Source organism: Neomonachus schauinslandi, chromosome 5 (genome assembly GCF_002201575.2).
Source record: "Neomonachus schauinslandi chromosome 5, ASM220157v2, whole genome shotgun sequence".
NCBI lineage: Eukaryota > Metazoa > Chordata > Mammalia > Carnivora > Phocidae > Neomonachus > Neomonachus schauinslandi.
In genome coordinates, this window is record NC_058407.1 from 124,848,676 (window position 1) to 124,875,626 (window position 26,951).

The window sequence follows — 26,951 nt, forward strand, 5'->3', positions numbered from 1 at the left end:
AAACTGACTAGATTTAAGAGATCAAGGGGTGGGGTGGGGGATGCAGAATGGTGGTAAAGCCTTTGAGAATAGGTGGATAGACCTTGAGAAGGTTGGGTACTTTTTAGGGAAGGAAGAAATGACATGTAATGATGCATAAAATAAAGGTGGATGTTTTAAGGCAGGAATCCAGTTCATGGACCTAGTTGGCCATTTTAGAAATGGGCACTCTGAGGCTCAGAGAGGTGGTACATTTTGTCCAAGAGCATCCGTCTGGGATGTAGCCATGTTAAGTTCATAGTGATGGTAAAATACCATGTGGGAAACTAGAGAGGAGCCAGGGTGCCATTGGTCATCCAGTTCCTCTCTCTGGGCTCTGCCAAGGCGGCTCACGGTGATCATCTGGAAGGATCATCACCTGGGGACATCCCTAGAGCAGTTCATAGCCCCCCCTCTGTGTGAAGTGTTCTTTTGATCATGTCCCACCTTGGAAGGCAGAGCAGGCATGAAACAGGGTCTATTCTGGAAGCCTGTGTGTGCTGGGAATGAGCACATTTCCCCCTGGAATAGTCAAGAGCCCTGGGGAACTCAAATCTGGGTGGTAGGGCCACATTGCAATGCCAAAGAGCTACTCTGCCCTTTTCCCTGAAGAATGTGACCAAAACCCAGGTTTCTAAGCTCTGTTAGCCCCAGAAAAGCCATCCTGCTAGTGTCTTGAGCAGCTCCCATCAGGCAGCACATTTCGAGTGGGACATTTATAAAGAGATTCTATTTGTCAAATATAAAGAGGAATAAAAACTTAGAGGACAAATGGAAAAAGAATCTGAGAAGAGAAAGGAAAATGAAAAGGGAGAGACTACTGAGCGAGCGTAGTTAATTACAGGCTGGGAGAAAGTCAGTCTGAAATGTACTGACCTCGTGGGGCCAGGACAGCACCCGTGACCCAGAACAGGCTGCTTCTAACCTGAGACACACTCAGCTTGCCCAGTGTGTCCAGTAGAACTTGATTGGGCCAACAGCTGCCTTTCTGACCTCGCTCCCAGCCTGGTCCCTTCAAAGCCCCACAAATGTTTATAGCACAAGTAACCAGCAAACTGTAATCAGCAGGATTCTGTAAACATCCCTTGAAAGTACATAATGGCATAAAGCTTTCTGCTTACCCAGCAACTTTCTCTAAGTGAGTTGAAGAAATGTTCGGAACAATGTAGTTCATTAATCACTAGCATGTCAAGGTGGGATATTGTCTCCGTTTGCAAGATCAGGAAATCACAGGGCTGATGCCTTAAGTGGTTTTTAAACCAACCATACAGAGAATTAAAGAGTCATTGATATGGTGCCTGAATCAATCAGGATAGGCGAGGTTGTGCTGTGAGGACAAACCACCCCAAATGTCACAGTGGCTTAACCGCTCACTCTACACATCCATCAGGCCAGTGGGAGCGGAGCCCTCCCTGCCAGCGATCAGCAGCTCCCCGCCGGGCTGTCACCACTCACCGTGACAGTAGAAGGAAGAGTGTGGCTTTTCAAAGGGCATGAGATTCAGGAGTTGTAACCTCAGCGTCTTCTGCATCCGCTCTCTTTCCCTTCAGTGTCTTTATCTGCCTATTTGTAAATTGTGCGTAATAAATTTAGGCTTTTCTTCACTGAGAGTGGTGCATGTGACCCATCATAACTGTCGCGTAAAGCAACGGGACTGACCTTTTTCATTTTTTAACCGAAGATGAGCATTCAGATGGGTACAGTCCTTTAAAAGGGTTAGTTTGAGGGACGCCTGGGTGGCTCAGTCGGTTAAGCGTCTGCCTTCGGCTCAGGTCATGATCCCAGGGTCCTGGGATCGAGTCCCGCATTGGGCTCCCCTCTCCATGGGGAGCCTGCTTCTCCCTCTGCCTCTGTCTCTCTCTCTCTCTGTCTCTCATGAATAAATAAATAAAATCTTCAAAAAAAAAAAAAGGGTTAGTTTGAGATGATAATTTATCCAGTGGTGTTGCTGTTGCTCAGTTGAGGAGTCACCAAGAAATTTCGTTTTCCCACTGTAGACAGGGCTGTGGTTCAGGCTAAATCACAGGGCTCTGTCACCACAGGGAAGCCAGAAGCCTGTCTCCACGAGGCTCCTGGAATGGCATCCATTACTCGGGTGATTTCTTCAGCATGTCGAGTCGGTTCTTAAGCTCTGCAGACTCAGAAACATGGCTTTTCATCCTCAGGGGAAGACCCACATTACCCAAGTTCAAAGTACCAATGTGTAAATCCATACTGAGAGTACTGGCCTCGGTGAGTGGCACAGCCCCCACCCAGACGGGGCCCTCGGGGCACGTGATCCTTGACCTCCCGCCCAGGAAGGAGAGTCAGCAGGGGCAGGATGGCAGAGGGGTGCTGCGCATGGCCCTGGAGTCTGGCCTGACTTTGTCTGGAGTCCTGGCTTTGCTGTGAGAGCGAGGACTGCCGGCCTGCCATCTCTAAGTCTCAAAATCTCCACTGGCAAAGGAACGATAGGATCTTATTCTAGATGGCAAGGCGATCGTATGGGAGAGTGCTCAGCACCATGTTGAGGACATGGTAGGGCTTCGGTGAGTTCTTTAGAAGGCACGACGTTAGAAGGAGAGTTACATGGATGAGCATTTCCTATGATCAGCTAAAGTAGCCCCCTGCCTCCGGGTCTGACCTATAAGAGGCCTTACCGCTGGGGCCCCAGTATCCAAGCCCTCTTGGCTAAGACCCCATTTGCTTCCCCCTTCTATCCCTCCCCCCCCACACACCTTCCATTCACCCCACCCCTTCCATAGGATGATTACTATACTTAATGACGTTACAGAAAAACTGTACTAGCCCTGAGAGTAATTCTTTCCCTTCCTGGGTGAGTTTATGTGTCTCTGATCAGTTCCATTGAGATGTTGGCTTTAACATTTAATCTTAAAGGGAAGGAAATCTGGTTTCTATCTCAGTTTGGGGTCAGAAACCTCACCATAAACCCCAAGAACCCACAATAATTACCTAATAGTCACACCTCATTTTATAAAACCAGTTGGACCACCTCCTCCTCCCCCTCTGTCCCACTCACTACACTCGACTTTAAGTGACTTTTGCCACTTAGGAAAAAAAAAAAATCAACTCCATTCTGAGTGCAAAAAGTTTATCACCAGTGAGGGTGCTTTTACAAATATGACATGAGCTTCAAAGGCAACCCAAAAGATTATCAAAAATATTTTAAGAATTAGCAGGCATCATAGGAATACTGTGACTACTTTGAAAGGAATAGCAATCATTTGGATAGATAAAGTATGGTACATTGCGATTTAAAAGTCAGCCTACCTACCTTACATTCGGTCACGACCTCTGCATTAAATGCTCTGTACCGGGGCGCCTGGGTGGCTCAGTCGTTAAGTGTCTGCCTTTGGCTCGGGTCATGATTCCAGGGTCCTGGGATCGAGCCCCACATCAGGGTCCCTGCTCAGCCGGGAGCCTGCTTCTCCCTCTCCCACTCCTTCTGCTTATGTTCCCTCTCTAGCTGTCTCTCTCTGTGTGTCAAATAAATAAATTTTTAAAAATCTTAAAAAAAAATGAAATAAAAAATAAATAAATAAATAAATAAATAAATAAATAAATAAATAAATAAATAAATGCTCTGTACCTGGGCAGCCAGGGACCTTCCGGGGCGGGAGCGGCGGGGTGCTGGAGGTAGTGCTGAGCCTGCAGCAAACACAGCCTGCACCCTACCCCCCTTTGATCTACTTTGTAATTGATTGGTGACATCCTGAGCTGAGCCACGTTTACCCCACCGCATCCGGATCCCCATGGTAGGCTGTCTACCGTTTATGAAGGAGGATCTTACAGAAAATCCTGAATTCCCTGTTGTTTACAGGGATTACTTATTCACTTTTTCACATTTTAGCATGAGCAGAAGTATAATATATTAGATAGTGTTAGTTTATCATAATAGATTCTCCTGTTGATTTCCAGCTTCCAGGGAGAGGATGCTCTGCCCTAGCTTCAAGCCCAGTCCTGTCGTTTCCAGTTGCTTTTATTGGTAAACTGATGGTCATGGAGGCCCAGACCCGGCTACCCTGTGAGCCCAGGAGTGAGACAGCAAAGGAAACTATCTGCTTTGGCATTTTAAAATGAACATGAGCTCGTAGGCTGTGCCCCTGATAAGCGCTCCTTATCGGCAGGTGCTATGTGCCACTTATTTCTCTGTGTCCTGCAGGATTGGCTAGGTGCCCTGCACACATTAGACAGTCGGTAAATATTTGTTGAATTAAAGGGAAGTGTACCTGAATTAGTCACGTTGGGCTGCCATTACAAAATATCACAGCCTGGGGGGCTTGAGCAACAGAAATTTATTTTCTCACAGTTCTGGAGGCTGGAAGTTCGAGACCAGGGTGCCCAACCTGGGTGGGTTCTCATGAGGGCCTTCTTCCTGGCTTGCAGACGGCTGACTTGGCCCTGTGTCCTCACATGGTGGAGAGGGAGAATGTGAGCAATCTCTCTGGTGTCTTTTCTCATAAGGTCACTGATCCCATTCGTGACAGCGCCACCCTTATAACTTCATCTAACCCCAGTTCCCCTCCCAAAGGTCCCATCTCCAAATGCCACCACAGAGGGGATTTAGGGCCTCAACATACAGATTTGGAAGGGGACTCAGTGTGGTTCATAGCAACACTCAGAAAGTGAAATAAGACATTAAACTGTCGTGGTGCCTGGGTGGCTCAGTCAGTTAAGCAGCTGCCTTTTGGCTTGGGTCATGATCCCAGGGTGCTGGGATCGAGCCCTGCGTCGGGCTCCCTGCTCTGCGGGAAGCCTGCTTCTCCCTCCCTCGCCCACTCCCCCTGCTTGTGTTCCCTCTCGTGCTGTGTCTCTCTCAAATCTTAAAAAAAAAAAAAAATATATGGACCTCGACAGTGGTTTCATGCCTAAATCTCTGGCACACTCCTTTAGATTGGCAAAGGTGTTTTAAAAAGAGTTTATGATAAAAACACTCTCACATAAAGACTGTTCTTCTCCTTTGGAAAGGCAACTGGAGGGTGAATTTGTCATTTATGCTTAAATTCCGATCCCAAGGTTCTTTGGCCTTAATTTTAACATTCCTGGAGGAGGGTACTTTTAATGTTTGTATTCAGAATTATGGAGTGGATAGAGTGGTCAAGGGCAGAGTCTCTGGAGCGAGGATTCAAATCCCAGTCCCAACACTTGCTTCATCTCTGGTGCCTGGTTCTGCCCCATATGACAGAGTTAATAACAGGAGCACCTCCTGGGGTTGTGATGAGGAGCAGAGATTCTGGTATTTGTATAATATAAGTGCTTAGACCAGGGTGTGACATGTAGCACATACTATGTGACTATATATTACGTGTACATACATAAAAATATATCCATATAAGGCATCTTCCTGTTGGTGCAGCATAAAATGTTCTCCTGTGTGGGGAAGAAGAGCCGGAGGGCTTGACAGCCTTGCCAAAGAGCAGGTACCATTTGTTCTAGAACAAACTACCAGGGCAACAAGGCGGAAGGTCTCCACCTATTCGTCACCCTGTGCTTGGCTTTTTGCTCGGAGGCGTCCTCGTTGCCTACTCCTGTGGGTTTTCCAAAAATCATGGGTGTTGATGTACTTGAGCTTTGACATCCCATTTAAAATATTCTATCAACCTGAGATTGCGTGACTTAGGAAAAGTCACTTCTACTCACTTGTCCTTTTTCCCCCTTACTCTCCCTCCAGCCCAAGCTTTTGGCCAAGGAGCTGCTGGACCTCGTGGCCTCTCACTTCAATCTGAAGGAAAAGGAATACTTTGGAATAGCCTTCACAGATGAGACGTAAGTGCCGCCACGGGCCCTCCAAACCTGCAGGGAGAGTGAGACCCTGACATTGCGCTGTCCCATCCGTCAACATGCACTCAGCGGGCCGCTTGGGTTCTGTGCTACAGGGTCAGTCCAGGTTCATCGTCCAAATTTCAAAGACCTTGTGATCATGCCTGGAACAGCCAAAGGATATAATTAGGGCAATGCTCATATAAAATTATTAGGTAAACTGGTTCTTATAATCAAGCAGGTCCATGTTCAGAACTGACATGTTTATTTTTTTTTTTAAAGTCGATTTTGTATGGGTTTGTTTCCTATTAGAGTTAAATGAAAACTTCTGGAAATTAAGTATTTCTCTCCAATGTTAAAGTAACAGGAACAGGAAATGAATTTGATGATAAACTCAAAATGGAAAGTATCTGCGCAGTTTCACTGTCTCGGCTGAAAGAGAATATAAAAATCGAAAATTCGTATCATTCATCTGATGAAAAGTACATTTGTTTTCAGTGGTTTTCAATTTGGCTCTCTAAAGTGGCATTTTGCGACCCAGGCAAGGAATATCTTTGCTAAAATTTCAATTTCCTTCTTAATATACTGTTACCAAAGAATACGTTGAATACCTGCACAGATTCCTAGATAAAATGCAAAAAGGGAAAGTTTCACAATTTTTTTCCTTCGTGTACACTCACTCTCTCTCTCTCTCTCTTTCCAAATGCTTAGAATTACAGAAACGATTTCCTAGAATTTTAAAGAGAATGGTTAGGTTAGTGGCTGGACAAGACAGTATGGGGAGGGGGGCGCGTGCCCCCTCCATCAAGATGGTGCCATCGAGGCAGGACAGACTCAGACACGAGGGCAGGAGGGGCCCACATCGGACAGTTGGAAGGGTCATCAGATGTACCTGCACACGGGTGCACTTAGCCTCAGGAGCTGCAAGTGGGCAGGGGGCCATCTGATTGATGTCTGCCCTGGGACGGTGTGAGTAAAAGGGCATGTAAATGAGGACTGTCTTGGATGAACTGGAACATTTGCCCTCTAAATTAGCAACGTTTCACGTGGTGGTGTAACCAGCTTGCAGGCGTGGGGAGCAGAGCTCTGTCTTCCTCAGGAGAGCCAGGAGGGGCCAGGTCGGCCTCGGGAACTGGGCAGGAAGGAAAGCAGGAGAGTTGCCCTTGTCTAGAATGATCACTGTGCCTACAAGTAGGGCCAGTGAGCATGGCTGGGAGCTGGAGGAACCTGGTGGGAAGGAGCCAGCATAGTAAGAAAAAAAATGCTTTAAAACAAATATACATCGCGACTACATTCACAGATGCAGATGTTTTCTACCCCTTTCCGTGAGAATCACGGTTAAACCCTCTAAATTGCTAGTCATACATTTCACTAATTAGAAGGAAACCAGAAGTTTCAATTAATCATATCCCATTGTTCACATTGCCCGAGTATGTTTACTCTTGTAAAAGATCCATGCACCCTGCATGAGCCCCAATTAGACTTCCCTTTTGAGTAAACAAGAATCAAAGAATGAGCATGTTGTCCCAGGCCAGCGAAGAAGAAATACGCCTGCTGAATGTTGCATATCTCTGCCTGAACAGCACAGGCCAGAATGAATCGGCTGTAAGGTAGAAAGTCACCCTCAGGGCACCTGGGTGGCTCAGTCGGTGAGGCGTCTGACTCTTGATCTCAGCTCAGGTCTTGATCTCAGGGTCGTGAGTTCAAGCCCCACGTTGGGCTCCATGCTGGCATGGAGCCTACTTAAAAACAAAACAAAAAAACCCAGCCTGTGTGCCATCGATCTTAGTGCTCCCGGTTCTCTGGGCTGGCCAGGAAAGCATGAGTGTGCCCCTGAGCACGTGAGTGTGAGGCCAGGCTGCCAGGAAGCGTCCTACTCCCTTGAATGATGGAACTGGAGGCGTGGAGGGCTCTGTGGGGGGAAGTCATGGGAGGATGGGAGCCATCCTCTGGCAGGGTCCAGGGAGAGTGTGGCCACCCCCATCCCCTTCACCCCAGGCCAGGCGGGAGGATCCGTCCAGCAAGTGTCAGAGCAGCAAAAGCTGATGGGAGCTCAGTGGGCAAGGGCTGCAGCTGCCAGGTGGGCCCGACTCACGGGGACCTGGCTAGTGTCAGGGGCCCCGCAGAAATCAAGAACCAGAGCCCCCAAGGGACTAGCCAAGGAGACAGAAACAAAGGGGTGGCCGTGACTCAGGGCCCAGTCAGTTGTGGCCTGAAAACCCCTGGGGCCAACAGATGTTGGCTGATGGCCTTGTGGATCATCTGAACTTTCCTCCTTTTCCTGGTAGGAGGGAGGAGGACAATTGCCACCATGAAGTTGTGCCTGCAGCTGAGCCCCCGCCTAGGTTGGTAGTCGCGCGTCAGTGAGCACTTAGCCTTGCGATAGGCACCTCTGGCCCTTACTCTGGGTGCTGCCAGACTCACATACAACCTTTTATTTCTTTTAAAAAAATTTATTTATTTATTTATTTGAGAGCGAGAAAGCAAGCACTAGCGGTGGGAGGGGGCGGAGGCAGAGGGAGAAGCAGGCTCCCCACCGACCAGGGAGCCCAATGCGGGACTCGATCCCGGGACTCCAGGATCATGACCTGAGCCGAAGGCAGTCGCTTAACCGACTGAGCCACCCAGGCGCCCCCAACATATAGAATCTTTTAATAGCCGTGTGTTCAAATTGTGCGTGTGTACTATGATGTGCGGTGTGTGTGGGTGAGGGATTTATGCAGGTGCAACACTGTGCCTCCTATAATAAAAAGAAATCGAAGTTCCATCTTTTATTACAGCCCATGGTGTACCTTGTAGATTTGCCTATTTCCTAATGCACATCAAACAAGACCAACATTTGGAAAGGGCTCGTGAGCTGTAAAATACTGAACAAGTGTACGATCCCCCAGCAGTATCAGATTCCTTATAGTAGACTAGATGACTTTAAGGTCATCGATGGCCAGCAAGGCCTTTCGTACTAACTGCTGTTGATGACATTTTGTAGGATCTGGATGGGGCTGGAGACGAGGTCTATAAAAGCAGAAGGAAGACAGGAAATTAGAAGGTTGTCTAAGCTTCTCTCACACCATCAGGTTATATTCTTTAATAAAGTGCCTAAATCCACCAGGCACAACTCTGGGCCCCAGGATATTTAATATCGTTGGCTAATCTGCAGTTTTGCGGCATTAGTACTTGCTTCCCCTGTTTTAATTTCACTTTTTAACTTTTTATTTTGAAATAATTAAACTCACAAGAGTTGGCAAAAAGAGCAGAGTTCCCCACAGACCCTCCACCCAGCTTCCCCAGTTGTTATAGTTTACAAAGTGTGTGACGTTTTTCAAAACTGAGAGATTAGCATGGGAACTAGTAAACTCTGATACTCTTGGTACTAAACTATAGACTTCATTTGAGTTTTACTGGTGTCTCCACGAATGCCCTTTTTTTTTCTGTTCCAAGATCCGATTGCATTTAGCCCCCTCTTATTTTTAATAACTAATACAAAGAGACATCAGTGGTCATCTGTAGATGGTCTGAATGCTGGTGGTCCCTGCAAACAATGACATTTTGGCAGCCTTTAAAACATTCTGAAGCAAAGTGAGAGCTGGTATAAATTTGATCTTAAAATAATTATGTTTTGCTAGAGTCGCGGTTCTCAGCCTTGACCGCACATTGGCGTCACCAAGACATTTTATAAAATACCAGTGCCTGGGACCTACCCCCCGAATTCCGACTTATTTGGTCTGGCTGTGGCCTGAACATCCAGATCTTTCAAAGCTCCCCGACGGATCGTAATGAGTAGCCAAGTTTGAAAAGCCCTGTTCTAGAGGGAGAGGGGAAAGTTGGAGGGAATTTCTTCTGCATCCTCCCTAAGATCCAGGAAGGGAAGCTGAGTTCACTCAAACTTTGAGTATTTGGGGCCAGACATGACCAATTATGTCATGAGATACACCGGGGACCTGCGCAGTTACGGACTCTCTCCATTTCGGGGAGAGTCAGGAAACCTAATGTTTTGAGAACTAGCTCAGATTTAGTGTTTCCATGAGCACATACGGTATAACTGAAATTTTTCACTTACCCATCATTGGCTCCCATCATTGAAGGAAAGTTATTTGTACATTTTATTTTTGAGATATTTCCAGGGACTGTTTGGTTTTAACACCCAAGTTTTGTTTTGTTTTGTTTCGAGAGCCCATGGTTCTGGCTGCATAATTTAAATCAGTAAAGCCCTGTTTGTAGTTATCTGATCTATTCTCCATCATCATTTTGTTTCCTCTGTTTGGGTTTCTTTTTTTTTTTAAGATTTTATTTATTTATTCGACAGAGAGAGAGCGCACATGCACACGTGCACAAGCCGGGGGAACAGCAGAGGGAGAGGGAGAAGCAGGCTCCCCCCTGAGCACGGAGCCCGATGCGGGGCTCGATCCCAGGACCCCGGGACCATGACCTGAGCCGAAGGCAGACGCTTAACTGACTGAGCCACCCAGGCACCCCTGTTTCGGTTTCTTTTTAAAGGAAAATGCTTTATTGAGGTATAATTGATACACAAAGAACCATGCATATTTCATGTGTGCAATTCTATGAGTTTGGACATATGCAAACACCCTTCATAGCCAGGTGTATAATTTTTTGGTTAAGTTTTTAACTGTTGACAGAGGATCCCATCATCAAAAGCTCTAAATAACTTTTATCCTAAGGGTGCCTGGCTGGCTCAGTAGGTAGAGCCTGTGACTCTTGATCTCAGGTTCGAGAATTCAAACCCCACGTTGGGTGTAGGGCCTACTTATAAAAGTAATAATAGGGGCGCCTGGGTGGCTCAGTCAGTTAAGCATCCAACACTTGGTTTTGGCTCAGGTTGTGATCTCAGAGTCCTGAGATCAAGCCCCCTGTCAGGCTCCGTGCTCAGGGTGGAGTCTGCTTAAGAGTTTCTCTCCCTCTGCCCCTCCTCCCTGCACGCACGTGTGTGCTCTCTCTCTCAAATAAATAAATAAATCTTTAAAATAATAATAATAATAAAAATTGGGGCACCTGGGTGGCGCAGTCGGTTGAGCATCTGCCTCTTGGTTTCAGCTCAGGTCGTGATCTCATAGTCGTGGGATCGAGCTCCATGTCAGGCTCTGTGCTCAGCGTGGAGTCTGCTTGAGATTCTTTCTCCCTCTCCCTCTGCCCCTCCCGCTCATGCTCTCTCTCTCTCTCTAAAATAAATAATCTCTAAAAATAATAATAATAATAATAAATTTTTAAAATAACTTTTAGTCTATTTAACAGAATTAGCGAAACACACCGCAAGTTGAAGTAATGATTTTCATAGTGTATTTAGATTTTAATTTGAATCTCCTATTAAAAATGTGAAGAATGTGTGTCAGATGCTGTAAATGAGTATTCATGTAATGAAAGCCTTGAAGAAGTATTCAGAAAGCTGAGGGAGAAAGAAACTTGTTTAGCCATCATTGCATATTTTAAAAGCCAGGTACAGCTAGAGTGTATTTTCACATGCCAATTAAGAAAATGACTAGTTCTTAACCTCTTATTTAATCACAGAACCCTTGAAATTTGTTAACAGGTTATGTTCCATCACCTCCAGCAAAATTTTCACACATAATAATTTATGCTCAAATTTTAGAGGGTTCACAGACACCGTGAAGCCAGAATCCTAGCATAAGAACCAATTAAGGATTTTTTTTTTTTAACAACATGCTATGTTTCCATTGATCGCATCATTGATTGGTACTATTTGCAGTCTGATTTATCCAAATAACTTAAGTCCCGAGCGCCTCGTACTGGAAATGCATCCGTAGTCCAGTGCCGGGACAGTGGGGAGAACCCTCTGAGTCCTTGCTCCACTCCAGGAGAAGCATGACGAGCAATGGCAGAGGCATCTGAGAAGGGTTTAGGTGGTGAGCATTCCCAGTCTCAAGCTTATCTACAATTTGAAAATAACGTAGAAAAGCAGTTTTCCCCTTGCAGGAGAAACAACAGGAAGATACGGCGCTGGGAAAGTAATTTTAGAAATAGGTTTGGGATTTCCATTCATGAAATGCTCTGTACCAGGAGACTGGGGAGGAAAATCGATGCCAAGACCTCCGTGCCTGGATCGTAAGTGTTGCTCCTGGGAACATGGCATTCAGCGCTCAGTGCTACCCCGGAGACAGCCCGTGTAGACATCCAGATGTCTGGCAAACCACAGTACCTTCTATTTAGTGACCAGAGAAGGGGTCTAGGACTCTTCCTGTGTGCAGCTGAGATAAATGAATGCGGCCATCTGAGGAGGCCGGAGGGATCCATGTCTTCTGACCTTTTCATTCCCAGTGTGAGCGAGATGGTGGAGCTCAGATCCTGGAGCTGGTGAGCAGTGAATTTTCCCCAAGTATGGAGACCGTTTAGGGCAGGAGCCGTGTCTCTACGTGGATGGCTGTCATCACCCTGGCAGCATTGATCGATGGAGCATATTTGAAGCTGATGTATTTGTTCTTTAGGCAAGGTTTATTTAGCATCCACTGTTAAGCCCTGGAAATAGAGAAATGACTAGCTTTGACCCCCCGTAAGGCTTGTATTTTTTTTTTTTTAAAGATTTTATTTATTTATTTGAGAGAGAGAATGAGATAGAGAGAGCATGAGAGGGGGGAGGGGCAGAGGGAGAAGCAGACTCCCCGCTGAGCAGGGAGCCCGATACGGGACTCGATCCCAGGACTCTGGGATCATGACCTGAGCCGAAGGCAGTCGCTTAACCAACTGAGCCACCCAGGCGCCCAGGCTTGTATTTTTAGTTCAGGAGGTAAATAATCAGATATATTGCAGGAGATGTTACAAAAAAAAAATTCAGAACAGCCTTAAGAGAACATAGTGGAGCAAACAGTTCCTCCATAAATAAAAAATTAAAGCCATAAAGTCAGCGGGACCGAACAGCCATCTGTTTTCCTCGATACTCATCTTTGTCCGTCTGTCTGTCTCCCTCTCTGTCTCTCTCTCTCTCTTTCACACACACTCTCTCACATAATTGAAGCCCACTATTTGAGAGTTTCTAGCTAATCACTCTCCCTGAGCTGTTCCCAATGTGCCCATGTATTTCTAACTAAGGACATGAACTAGCTAAACATTTTTCCCTTTGAAGAGCACTCTGCCCAACCCCCTGCCCCCCATCCAGTGACATCCGTAAGAATTTTCATGCTCTTGCTTTGGCTTTCTTTGGAAATTCATTCCATAGGAAATAACCTATCTACAATAAAAACCTCTAAAAGGCACAGCTTTTTGTTCCCCCTTGGGAGTCCAAGAGGCGATCAGCTCAGACTTATCACATACCTCCACCCTCCGGTAGCTCCCTATAAACAAAGCTCTCCTTAGGGCCATCTCTATTGAAGGTGCCAACACTCAAAAAAAAATCTATTTGTATTATATGTAGAAGTTAAAAGCAATCTGTTAAATAAATGCATCCAATTTCTGTTGCCCGGAAGCAATTGCATATTTATTACTGGCCCCACAGTTTGACCTATCGCCACCATAAACCCAATGAGTGTTATCTTGCTCAGCTTTAAAGATAGTTATCAGTCAAGCAGTAGCACAAATACTCTGAGTGTCAGCTGGGGCATTTTTTTATTTTTTGCTTTGTTATTGGTAAATGCACCGAGGTGAATTCTCAAATGAAAAATCAATGAGAATAATGAAAACTGAGCTATCAGGCATCTCTTAGTTAAACTGAATAGAGAGGATGCTCCTTTGACCTGTTCCTTTCCCATCCCACCTGAATGTAAAAAAAAAAAAAAAAAGTATTTGAGGAAGAGACTTGGTGCTGGGACCGTGGGGTGTGACGCAGGGAAGGAAGCGTCCTGTGTGGTGAGAGACCCTTGACGCTGTTGGCTATAGCAGATGTGACTTGGAGCCACATACAAGGAGCAGACAATATTTTAACAAGCCCAAAGTACTGGAGTTCCCAGGGTACTGGAGTTTCCAGTTGACATTTCAATCCATCTCTTAGCTTTTGCCCAGATATCAGGCAGTTCTCATAAGAGACCTTGGATGAGTCACTTGTCCCTTTGGTCTTTGCCTTTTTTTTTTTTTTAAGATTTTTTATTTATTTATTTGACAGAAAGATAGACAGCTTGAGAGGGAACACAAGCAGGGGGAGAGGGAGAGGGAGAAGCAGGCTCCCCGCCGAGCAGGGAGCCCGATGCGGGGCTCGATCCCAGGACCCTGGGACCATGACCTGAGCCGAAGGCAGACGCTTCTCGACTGAGCCACCCAGGTGCCCCCGGTCTTTGCCTTTGTGAGCAGCCTGCGGTGAAGAGATTTTTGCAGGCGTGCAAAACGGAGGGGGCCGCTTCCTTCCACCCGAGGGTCTCAGGACTCCGTGTGTGGGGAGTCCACCTGTCCATGGTTGTCAGAACCCTGCATGCGTGTGTGCGTCATGCCATCCCTCACAGCCCTCAGCTGGGGGTTGAGGAGTTCAAGCAGAGGAAGTGGAGAAAGGAAATTCATTTTTCCTCGGAGGCTAGCTATTTGGGGTGATTCTGGCCTCCTGGTTCTCTCTGCTTCCTGATCATGTTCTCACTGTCTAAATATTTCAGTGTTTGGTAAATGCTAAACCAATATATGGCTGCGAACAAAGGAATTTCCAGTTAAATAAATTTATTATGAAACTGTCATTCTTTAAAAAAAATTTTTTTTAATTTTTTAAAGATTTATCTATTTATTTGAAGGGGGGCAGAGGGAGAGGGAGAGAGGGAAACTCAAGCGGACTCCACACTGAGCACAGCCCGACAGGGGGCTCGACCTCACGACCCTGAGATCATGACCCAAGCCAAAGCCAAGAGTCAGACACGTAACTGACTGCACCACTGAAGTGCCCATCTTTAAAAAAATTTTAATGTGGGGAATGAAATTCTCTAGAGAGGGAATCTGTTCCTCTTCTCTTCTGTTCACGTGGATGAAGAAGAGCAGTGAGCACCCCGAACAGAACAGAGTAGCATCCAAGGGACACATATGTCTGTGTCCCGTCATGCACAGTGTCCTCACCTGGAGGTTCTTCACCAAGTGAATCATGCCCCCCAAAGCCCAGGTCGAATCCCCAGCAGTCCGTGTGGTCAGTAATGTTGGGCCATTGGACTGGGCTGTGGCTTTCTCTTGTGACAATCATAAAAAGGTTCTTCCCACCAGACCCTTTATCACAAATTATCGTCAGGCAAGAGATTAAAATTTAAATCCGCATGGTCATTGGATGGATTGCAATTCGGAGTTTTCTCAGATTCTCTGTTTACTTGGCATCCATTAATTCCAAAGCCAGACGAACAGCTGAAGCTGTTTACATCTCCCCTGTGACCCAGAGCCCATCCTCTGAGCCACCTTCTCTATAGGGCTGCCCCGGCCCTTAATCAGTTCAGGGCCAGGTACTGGACAGCTGGGGGCAGCCTACTTATGCCTCAGAGCCTGCCAGAGTCATTAAAACCAGAGTCGTTAAAACTAGCCAACCCTATGCTGTTTCCCCTGCCTTGTCTTGACTTTCCCATGGAAACCCCAGTAAAGGCTCTGACCTTTGCCTTCTCCTTATTCCTTCTCAGCCTCATAACCAACACTGGCGCTTCCCCCATGGCCCTGTGTGGTGTGGTGCACCTCTCATCACCGGGGAAGCTCTGGATAACATTCAGCTTTTCTTTCAATAGCATTAACCTCTGTGTTGTCACTCAGTCACTTTCATAAATTGAGATGCAGGCATACATCTATTGCTTTTGGTGGCCAATCAATGAGCAAGTCCTTTTGAGCATCTAATACTCATCAGGCACTGCGAGGTTCGGGGATGACATTTTTTTTTTAAGTGTTGAAAACGTAACATCTTAGAGAGACGGGTCATATTCTTTAAATAACAAGTTTTACAAAATATGCTAAATGCTCTGTAGATGACACACACACAAGCCTGGAGAAGTTTGAAAGAAACCCCAGACGGAAACAATGAAGGATGACTTCTCTGAAAGACTGGAACTCAGCCTTGAACAATGGCTAGCGTTCGGATAATGAGGAGGAGAGACTATTCCAATTAGGAGAAACAGCATGATCAGAGGCACAGCATAGAGCATGCATGGGGCATGTTTGCAAGAGGCTGAGCCTAAAGAGAAGGCTCTGGAAGATTTCGGACCTTTTCAGAGGCAGGAAGAGAGTGGCTGTCATTTATTATCCAATAATTAGGGCTAACATTTGTGTTAATACCTTCCGTTTGATCAAGCACACAATTTCACCTTATGAAGTAGGTCTCTGTTTTTTAGATGTAAAGGGTCTACTGGGGAGACAGAAAGCATATGCAGGGGACGTTCCACGGATGGTGGGCAGCATGGGAGCAGGTGTGCCTGGGGTGGGTGCCGTGAGGGTCCAGAGAGGTGCCCAGCCCAGGCTGCTGTGTGGTGTGAGAAGGTGGGTCAAGGAGCGCTTTCTGGAAGAGACACAAGAGAGCCTGGTCTTGAAGGATGGTTCAGGCTTTGCTCGGTGATGAAGGAGGAGAAGGGCATTCTAGGCAGAGAGAGCAACATGAGCTCAGGCACAGAGATCTGAAAAAGTATGACCCTGTGGGGCATTCTCGGCATTTCCAGTACAACCAGAGACCAAGTTGGCACCTTCTGCTTCCAGATCCCGTGTTCTAGTTGGACGGGAATTTATCTCACCTTTCTGGAAGAAAGTGATCCAGTCGTTTATTTAGAAAACCTTTTTTCCCATTATTTTTTATCCTTACTATGTTCAGAGAAGAATAACCAAACATGAAAGGTAAAGTTAGTAGAAAAAAAAATGTTTTTCTAGATGGAGATTCATTGAAGGAGGAAAAAGAGCCCGAGTTCCTCAGATGGACACTCTCCAGAAGGAGATCCAAATGCCATCTCTAGAGCCACATTGAAAGAGGTATTTTGTGCAAAAGGTGCAGCTTGAATGAGCCTGAAAGTGGAGATGAAAACCTCTAGCGTGTTTTCTGTCTTGCATTTGTTGGAGGCAAGCATGTGCTTGGAGGAGCAAACATTCTAATGCAGTGAGTCAGACACGTTTTGTCTCCCATTATCCACAGACCAATGCCAGCATTTCACACGTGCGTATTCATTATGAACGTGTTTCATAGCATCAGGCCCCCAAGGAGGCTTCGTGTATCAGTTGTGTCTGTTCAACATGAGCCTCCTGAGTAAAGGTGATTATAGGGCTTGGCCCTCCGGGCTGCGGGACTGAGATTGGGTCAGGAGAGGAGAGGAAAAGGCAGACTCCTCTGCTCATACCTGTCCTGTGGTTTTGCCTCACTCGGCAAAGACCATCTTCTCAACGTGGCCTCCCAGACCCTAGCAGCTGGTCCTTGCCCTCTCCAGCCTCATCCCTTTGTACTCACACGACACCAACATGCCATACTTCTCCCTGCCTCAGGGCCTTTGCACATGCTGGCTGTACTGCTTAGAACATAATTCCCCTTCTCTTTGCCAAGTTAACTCTTATTGTTCTTCAAATCTCAAACACCAGGCAGTACTTCTGGGCCCCAAACTCAGTCAGGTCCTTACATGTTCTCATTATACCGTAAGTGTTGTACCATAAGTGTTAGGTCCTGATACCATTCTGATTAGTAATTCTTTTTTTAAAAGATTTACTTATTTATTTATTTACTTGACAGAGAGAGACACAGGCAAGAGAGGGAACACAAGCAGGGGGAGTGGGAGAGGGAGAAGCAGGCCTACTGCTGAGTGGGGAGCCCTATGCGGGGCTTGATCCCAGGACCCCGGGATCATGACCTGAGCCGAAGGCAGACACTTAACCGACTGAGCCACCCAGGCACCCCCTGATTGGTAATTCTGCCATTAATTGTGGGAATAGTGGTTGAGTGTCTGTCTCCTTACAAGACTATAAGCTCAGGGGAATCGGGATCGTGTCTATTTTGTACACTGCTGCATCTCCAGACCCTTTCTCAGAGAAGGCGATTAATTAATATTTACAGAAGGAAAGAAGAGAGGGAAGGAAGAAATGCATAAGCCACTCCATTTGTATATCATCAAAGGTCTCTGTGGTTCACTGTTTAAAATAGCTTTGATGAGGTAAAATTGACATACAATAAACACTCGGTAAAGAGTACAGTTTGATGAGTTTTGACATGTGTCTACACCCATGAAACCATCACTACCATCAAGATAATGAACATATCCATCACTCCCAAAAGTTTCCTCTTGCCCCACTGAAAGCCCTCCCTCGCACCCACCCCCCAGACAACCACCGATGTGTCCTCTGTCAGGATAGATCAGTTTGCACCTTCTGGAGTTTCATATAGATGAACTCCTACAGTCTGTACTCTTTGTCTGGCATCTTTTACTCAGCATAATTACTCTGAGACTCATCTATGTTGATGTATGTACCAATAGCTCACTGTCTTTATTGGGGCGATAGTATTCTGTTCTACAACTATATCATGCTCATTCCCCTATTGATAAACATTTGGGTTGTTCTAAGTTTTGACCTGTTACAAGTGAAGTGTCTCTACACATCTGCGTGTAAAAAAGTCTTGGCATGGACATAGATTTCATTTCTCTCAGGTAAATACCTCGGCGTAGAATGTCTGGGTCATATGGTGGGTGTGAGTTTCATTTTTTAAGAAACTGTCTGTGATTCACTTTTCACCCTGTCTGCTTCCAGCAAAATGTGAAGATTGCTAACATTTCTAAAGTGGGTTTTGAGTCTTCGGGAAAAAAGGCACTCAGGTGGGTGGTGGTAAGGGAATTCAGGACGAGAGAGAGGGTAGGATTCCATTTTAATTTTAGCACAATCGAGGAAATGGATAGCAGGTCGCGAACCCCAGACTTTCTGATTGTCATTCCTCTCCTTCATGTCACATGGTATCTGCCGCTGATTCAGTATCCCCCCAGATAACTCCTTGAGGTTCTTCAAGTACTTAGGAGTGAGGGAGCGGTCCACATTGATCTGCGATCCAACATGTTCTGCTGTGCACATGCCTTCGTCACAGAAGCTTCCACAAACTCCAGAGTCCTAACCCATTTGTCTCTCTTCTCCTCAGGGGACACTTAAACTGGCTTCAACTAGACCGAAGAGTATTGGAACATGACTTCCCCAAAAAGTCAGGACCAGTGGTTTTATACTTTTGTGTCAGGTATGTACACCTCGTATCCATCCTTTTGCTTCTTTGTTTTTTCTTTGTCAAGAAGTCTGGGAGGGCAGCGTGATTAAAGGAAAGGGGAATCAAGTTCGTTGTGGTCCATCTGTCTCAAACTAAACTGAGTCTCTTATAGTAACACAAATCCTGGGGTTATTATTATTATTATTGGTGGCAGTCATTTGGAGCTACATCACAAATGTCTGTGTCTTCTTTCCTTTTTTTTTTTTTTTAAGATTTTATTTATTTGAGAGACAGAGAGAGCAGAAGCAGGGGGAGAGGCAGAGGGAGAGGGAGAAGCAGACTCCCCGCTGAGCAGGGAGCCCGATGCGGGACTTGATCCCAGGACCTTGGGATCATGACCTGAGCCGAAGGCAGACGCTTAACCGACTGAGCCACCCAGGCGCCCCTGAGTCTTCTTTCTTTCTCACAAGTGACACTTGGCCTCTTAAAACTTGCCTATTTTATCTTATTCCAAATAGGAATAGTTGAAATGCAGCAGCAAACCATAGTTCAATGCATTCCCCAGGAAGGGAGGATACAGCTTAATAAAATGCCAGAAACGATGGGCATTTTCTGTTCACTAATCTATTTTTTTTAAAGATTTTATTTATTTATTTGACAGAGAGAGATACAGCGAGAGAGGGAACACAAGCAGGGGGAGTGGGAGAGGGAGAAGCAGGCTTCCCACCGAGCAGGGAGCCCGATGCGGGGCTCGATCCCAGGACTCTGGGATCATGACCTGAGCCGAAGGCAGACGCTTAACGACTGAGCCACCCAGGCGCCCCCTGTTCACTAATCTATTATAAGAAGTTTTATTCTGTGACTGCAGAGAATATAATTTGCTTCTCATGGCTCACATTTGCAAACATGAAGTCAGCCGGACTTACCACTTTCATTTGCAGAAGGTTTTGGCAAGTCGGGGGGGGGGGTTGTGTCTTGGGTTCAGGGGCAAAGCCAGGATCTGAGCGTCCAGATCCAGCGTCTCCCAGAGCACCCCGTCCTTGGAGCCACCAGGCAGTTTTTGTGCAGAACCTTCATTGTGCACAACTGCAGGGGCATTTAGGCCCGAATGCCTCCGTCTTCCAGCGGACACCAGCACTCATACCCAATACACGCACCCTGTCCTTTTAAAATATGTTAAAGTTCAATGGGGCGCCTGGGTGGCTCAGTCAGTTAAGCGGCTGTCTTGGGCTCAGCTCATGATCCCAGGGTCCTGGGATCAAGCCCCACATCGAGTTCCCCGCTCAGTGGGGAGTCTGCTTCTCCCTCTCCCTCTGCCCCCCAACCCCGGGTCGTGCGTGCGCTTGCACTCTCTCTCTCAAATACATAAATAAATAAGATCTTTAAAAATATATATATATGTTAACAAGTTCAAGAGCAGGACACAAACAACTTACAGTTCAGTTCTTCCTAAAGAGCATGGTCAGGAATGCAGTTTTAATCTTAGCCATCCTGATACCATGGAAGGCATCAGAGAGCCTAAGTAAGAGTTAAAGGGTCCATGTCCCAGACGAGAATATGTATCTTCACCTCTGCTGGCGGAGCAAAATTAAACTTGGATTTAACGCCCTTTTTATTTGTTTAAAAGCTGCAAACCTATCAGAGCTAACCTTAGCCATTTCCATTACTGATGGGCGTGATCTTGATGTCACAGTCTCTTTAATGGTGGCTCCATTTTCTCAGATAAATGGAAAGGTAACTGCATAAAGGAGAGTTCACAATTCCACTGGGGGGGTGAGGGGTGGTGTGGGGGTGCGGCAGCGTCGGGCAAGGCTCAGTTGAATTTAAGTGTTTAATTAACCTGTAATCAAAGGTGGATGAGTCCACTTGCCAGAATACATCAGGTCTCCCCTCCTTCCTGCTTCTTTTCACCAACATTAATCAAGAAGAGAGAATACCGGGCTGGTTGTATATTAGCTCCTTTTTGCAAGAGTCCGTTATGAGCTGAGTTATTGGTGGGTTTCGGGAACCGAGCCTTGGAGGAAAGCTTGGGGCACCACGAAATTGTCACTGAGGATATGCCGGCCGATCCAAGTCACTCGTGACTTCTGTCTGTGATACCAGATACACAGAGGAGAGCTGCAGAGGTAGGGCCCGGGCTCACAATATGGAGAAGCAGGAATGAATGCTTCTGCCATTTGCCACCCATTTTCCTAGGTGGCTGCAGTAGGCATCTCAGAGAACACGTTGCCCAGGGAAAAACTCTCCCGGGCCACATTTGTGGACAGACCCCTAGCAGAATATTGTCACAAGGCGGAGCTCCTTCTGTAGCTCATTGCAAAAGCTGCTCTTTCTGCAGAGCCTCAGGTTTCTGAGGCTCTAACTCCTGAGTGCTTCTAACTCAGCAGCTCCAAAGCCAAACTCATCATCTGGACCTCCCCAGGCCTTCTGTGGTCCCTCAAATCTGTGATGTCGTTATCCATTCAGTCCTGTAGACTTTAACCTTGAAGTCTTTCGTCTTCCTCAGATTCTTAGGTGCATTAATTCTCTCTGGCTACTTCCACCCTCTGCCTTATCCTCCCCTCTCCCCATCATCTGTCACTTGAACTATTACCACCTCCCAGGGTGGGTGTCACCTTGGCACCCATCACAGAGGATCCTGGCTCCCAGACCCCACTCTCCTGAGTCCCCACTTTGCAGCCAGCTGAGCAACACAGAAGCAAAACACCAAGAGTCTGTTTTCTCCAAGAGAGGAGACAGATGCTCTCACGTAGGTGAATTGTGCATTTTTACCTTGGTGCCTGGGCAGAATTCCCAGCTGTACCTCAGTGCCTTTCCAGGGGTGCCCGCAGGCTATTTTCTCCAAAGGAATTGCAGGATGAATTATCTTCATAAAGGACTCAGACCTTGGACTATGCCGGGGTCCATAAAGGAGCTCCCGTCCAGCTGGGCGATTTCCCCACGAGCTCACTGACCTTTCTCCTTTCTCAACAAGAGCGCGGCGGCCGGAGCAGCCCCAGCCCAGCCAGCAGCACACGTGCGTGCCTGCAAGCAGTCTCTCTAGCCGCTCCTAGCCTCTCTCCTTTTGTTTAAACATCTATAGATTCATCCCTGTAACACATGCACCGTTAGCCTTCGTGAGAATAAAAGCACCCAATAAAAGACCGTGGAAAAGGCTGACTGCTTTAAGTCAAGTTTTGGGAATTCATCCAGTGGAAATATTAACCACGTATCCCTGGGGATCTAAATTTGGGCTGCCATCCCAGCCAGCATGGCTTACTATTTGGCAATTATATATTCTCTTGCTGTAATGCATATTCGAAACATCTGTGAGAGAGGGGGCGGAATTACCACTTCCATTCAACCGATGATGAAAAATAAGACCCCAATATATTAAATAACATGAATTTGAAATCGGGGAATTCTGCTTTCTCCTCTGAGCATGTCCTCAAAGGGCCTGAGGCTGGTGTCGTGCTGCTGGGTATTCTCAGCATGGCGGGACAGAGGACTGAAAATCCGTCTTCACTGACCCATGATTTAGCCTAAAAAGGACCTCCCCTTTCCTCCTTCTGAGTCAGATCACCAGGAGTGATCACAGAGCCTGCAGAGTCTTAATAATGATCTAAAAAGGGAAAAGGTTTGAGGGAAGGGAACTATCCATTATTAAACATCCATCCATTATTCAGGATGATTGTAAATCTTCACAGCCCTTGAATCAGGTATTATTACTCCTGGGTAAAGAGAGGGAGGTGAGGGGTGGCTCAGTCAGTTAAGCGTCTGCCTTTGGCTCATGTCACCATCCCAGGGTCCTGGGATCGAGTCCTGCATTGGGCTCCCTGATCAGTGGGGAGCTTGCTTCTCCCTCTCCCTCTGCCCCTGCTTGTGCTCTCTCTCGCTGTGTGTCTCTCTCTCTGTCAAATAAAATCTCAAAAAAAAAAAAAGAGAGAGGGAGATGAGGGCCCAACATGCAGATTCTCCTCCCAATACCACGAATAAATTGCCACCTCTGTTCAGTTAGATCTGACTCCAAACTTCGGGCCCTCCCTGCTGCACCAAGCTACGTCTCTCTCCACAAGTGAAATGCGACCCCATGATTGCTTCTCAGAGACTCTGGCCGGGCCACAGGCCACCAAGTCAGGATCAGTGACTTTGGGCCGTCTCGTGTTCCACACTTGGCCGCGGCTGCAGAACCAGGGTCCACCCGCAGAGATGGCGTCAGGCGCGGATGCACCCCCACTGGGAGAGAGGGTGCAGAGAGCAGTAGCCCTCCCAGGCCTGCCATTCCAGGTCTGGCACTACTCAACTCCGAGTGGCCTTGGCGGAGAGCACCCCATTGGCCGGGGGACATCCTGCAGTCACAAAACTTGGAGGCAGGTTGGAACCTCCATAGTGGCAGAGGAAGGGGCCTCGCACATGGTAAAGCAGGAGTTTTCAGAAGCCGAGGTATGTGTTGTTAGCCCCACTTGAGAACTTCTTGCCATCTGCTGACCAGGGTGAACACCAGTGGGAAGGCATTCTCCCCGCACCGTGCTCTTCCCTCTCACGTAGGAAGACTCCACGGTCCCGTCAGCACCCTGAGCCACATCACTGCAGGGCCTGGAGAGCCAAGACCCACTCTCATTCGAGCTGTGGAGAGTGAGTTTCCCCCCTTGGGGACACTGAGCTGCACACTCACCGTTGGCAATAGGTTCAGTTACTGATGCACAAATATCCACCAGGCACTGACCGTGTTGTGGGCATTAGTTCAGGAGCTAAGGGTAGAGTGGGGAGCGGAACAGACGAACCCCTACCCACGTGCACCTCTGCATCCATTTCCCCTAATTCTCGGGCCCTCTCAGCCTGCCCGTCCTCATCTCTGCCGATTCAGTCCAATCCGTGTTACCACCACTGCAACCAGCCCTTCCCCAGGACCCCCCCGCCTTTGCTGCCGGTCACATGCATGCATGCCCCCTGTGCGTGCTCGTGCACACACACGTAGGATGGGATCCGTCCAGTCACCTATTTCTTTTATTTCTGCCTCTGAGCTGCCGAGTGTGGTCAGGGCCGGGGGAGGGGGCTCACACAGCTGCAAGTTGGTGCACGATTGCTTATGACCAATCTCACACAGCTCATCAGTGTTTCTAGCCATTTCTGTCCGTTGCACCTGCTTGGGGCCCTCTGCAATGCCCATGGTGGCTTTTGCTCCCTGCCACAGACTCCAAAACAGAAGCTCACTCCTTTGCTCCAAGAAGGTGACATTGCTTATGATTCTGTAGAGAAAAGGAAAGCTGGCCCAAGGGAGCTTCAGCTTCCTGCTCCCTTACTTAATTGTACCCGCCCATTCTGTGGCCTCCTTGCCCACCCACTGCATGCGTGCCCACACACTCATGCACACCCCTCAGAGGGAGACTGACCCTTAGCCCAGCGTCCAAGGCCGGCCAGGTTCACATGTTCCAGCCCCTTCCAGCACCTCTGAGAACTCCCTGCCTCCAGTCTCCCGTCTTTCTCTGTCTTATGCTACCCCTTCTCCATGGATTCTTCCGCCCATAACCATGACTTTTTTACCCTGACAAAAGAAAATACTCTCTCTGACTGTATCTTCCATCCGCTCCTGCCTCCTTGCTCCCACCGCTGTCCATAGCACAGGTCCGGAAGGAGAGTTCTGCCCTTGTCTCCTTTCTCCCCATCCCACCGGCTCCTCAGCTTGTGGCTGTCCCATCACGGCCATGGTCACTGGCCGTCTCTAGGCCCCAAACTTCACGGGTGCTTCTCTGCCCCCTCTGCCTGAATCAATGGCGTCTTCATCTCTCTGCCCCCCAAACTTCCTCCTCTTCCTGTGGCACCTCCTTATCTCTGTGATTGGCCCCGGCACACACCCAGCCAGAAACTGGGGCGTCAGCCTTGACTCTCCTGCCTCCTTGTCTTCTTCACTCACTAACTCCTGTTACTTCAGTGTCTTAAATAGGTGTTAGACCCACTGCTGACTCCCCATGAACACCCCCTTCCTGAACCACTCTCCTCGCTGGGGCTCCTTCCGTTCTCCTCTAGGTTACCACTGAGTAGCTTTCCAGAATTCTCATCTGCTCCCCTCCTCAAAATGTTTCTGGCTTCCCGTTATCACGCTGCGGTTATGCTTTGCATGTCCCGTCTGACCTGATTGCCTCACCTCCTGCTGCTCCCTTACCCCCCCGCCCCGACACACACACACACACCGACTCTACAACCAGCCCAGCGATCAGTGTGTGAGCCAGGTCACATCCATCTGCAGACCACCGCTTGGGACTACGAGACAAGCTCCCCAAATCTGAGAACAGTGACCCTCTGACTGTATTCACCAGGCAAGCTTAAGAAATAGGTCAAGAAAAATTATAGGAAAAATTTCCCTACACACCCAAGGAAATCTCTGTAGGAACACGTCTGTGCTCTGAATGGTTCCCTCCACGCCTGGGCTGGTCCTTCAGTCGTGTCTTCAGCCAAGTGGCCCCGCAACGCTGATCATCTCCACTGTTTGTAGGAAAATAAATAGAGATTAGATTTGTCTCCTCAAACTGAGGTTCACCAACAGTAAACTGAAGTGAGCACTAGGGGAAAAAAAGAGGGAGAGAGGCGATCCCAGGAAGCTTTATTCCGGGAATGGGGATTTTATAGCTGAGTTTATGGCCTGACTGTTGGGGTCTTTCCTGGCTGGTTGAGACAAGCAGTTGCTCTTTCCTGTCACCATAGTAACAATGAAGGCAGGGATCCTAAAATGAGGGGCCTGCTAACCAGAACTTGCTAGATCTCAACTGGGTGCCCTACTGAAGATTTTTTTCGAGCTGGTGAAATTCTAAAGATCAGAGATATTCGGCCCCAGAAACTCACAGCAGCACCAAATACCCTTTTCATTCCTGTCGCTCCTTTTTGCTACTAAAAGTCAGCACTTCAAATGTGACCCTTGTGTTCGTGACAAAATGAAATCAGCGGTCCATTTAATTAACACTTGCTGGAAAGATTCAGTGATTCCCCAGTGCCACAGGGTGGATGTGGGAGGGAAGAGGAGGAGCGAGCCGTTCAGAGGAGGAAGGCTGATTGCTGCCATCCAAGGCGTCCGCGGGTTACAGGGGACGAGACTCCCCAAGGCCTCAGAGCCTCTTGATTATTTTATGTGCCCAAACACGTAAGAACATAGCACATATTTATTCCTGCTTCAGAGCGTCAGATACAATGTCTCAGGTCGGCATCATCTGGGCCAGGTTGGGTGTGACATTGCTGATGGTTTTCAGGGAACAGACTTAGCCAGGTTTGCCCTTGGCCTAGGACAAAGGTTGGCCCTTTGACTCAAAAAAAAAAAAAAAAAAGCCATCAGATTCAGTCCTGCTAAATGTGCCCAAAGAGCCCGTTTTAAAGTGTTAAGTTTTATTATTACTCCGGTAGAGGTACTCAGGGACAGGTACTCAGGTACTCCCAACACATCAGGAGATGGTGGCCATGGAAAAGACAGCTTGCTGCTCACAGTTCCTAGGAGGAGGGGGCACACCACACCAGGCAGGGCTGCCCAGGGACAGGGACGTTGGTCAGGAGGCAGAGGGAGTGGGGGGAAATGGGGGGAAGAGCCTTTGTTTTGTGGTTTCTGCAGGAAGGAATGGGTGAGGCAGGGTAATCAGGTTTAGGCTTGGCTACTTTGAATCATTTCAGCAGGCTTGGGGGCATCGGGGCTGTCCAGAGTTGTCTGGCCCTGGCACGGGCCCTGGGGTGAGAGGGCAGGAGGGTCGTGACCGGGAGGGTGAGAGCCCCACAGAGGAGCAGGAAGGGTGTGTGAGCTCTTGATTGGCTGGTCTGCATATGAAAGGCGAGCTCACACCTCTAAGGAACTGGTCAGCACTGGGAGGGGCCTTCCCTCCAGAGCCACCAAGGCCCCAGATGTCAAAGCACCAGAAACCCATGGTTAATATAGAGCCAGCCTTGGAAGTGCCCTTGCAGACCCTGTGAATCTACAAGAAAGCGTTCAGCTCCTTGGCTTTACCCAGAGACCCGGAATTTTCTTTGTGAACCAGGTCTTTGAGGAAGTGCTTCCCCCGCCCACCTGCGCACTGGTAGTTAAGGAAATGCAACATCGCCACCTACTGGCAAAACGAGGAGCTCTCATGAAATAAAAAAGAACAGAACTGGTTAAAAAAAAAAAAAAAAT

The 26,951-nt window shown here is 47.6% G+C and overlaps 1 protein-coding gene across 2 annotated transcripts in view; it reads left to right on the plus strand.

The window, feature by feature from the left end:
- The window catches only part of FRMD4A (FERM domain containing 4A), a 293,292-nt gene that overhangs the window by 153,739 nt on the left and 112,602 nt on the right, over window positions 1-26,951 (plus strand). For both annotated transcript variants that reach the window (XM_044915543.1, XM_044915542.1), the window contains exons 3-4: window positions 5,690-5,784; window positions 18,767-18,859. In XM_044915543.1, coding sequence (XP_044771478.1) covers window positions 5,690-5,784; window positions 18,767-18,859 — 188 coding nt within the window. The remainder of the gene's footprint in view (window positions 1-5,689; window positions 5,785-18,766; window positions 18,860-26,951) is intronic.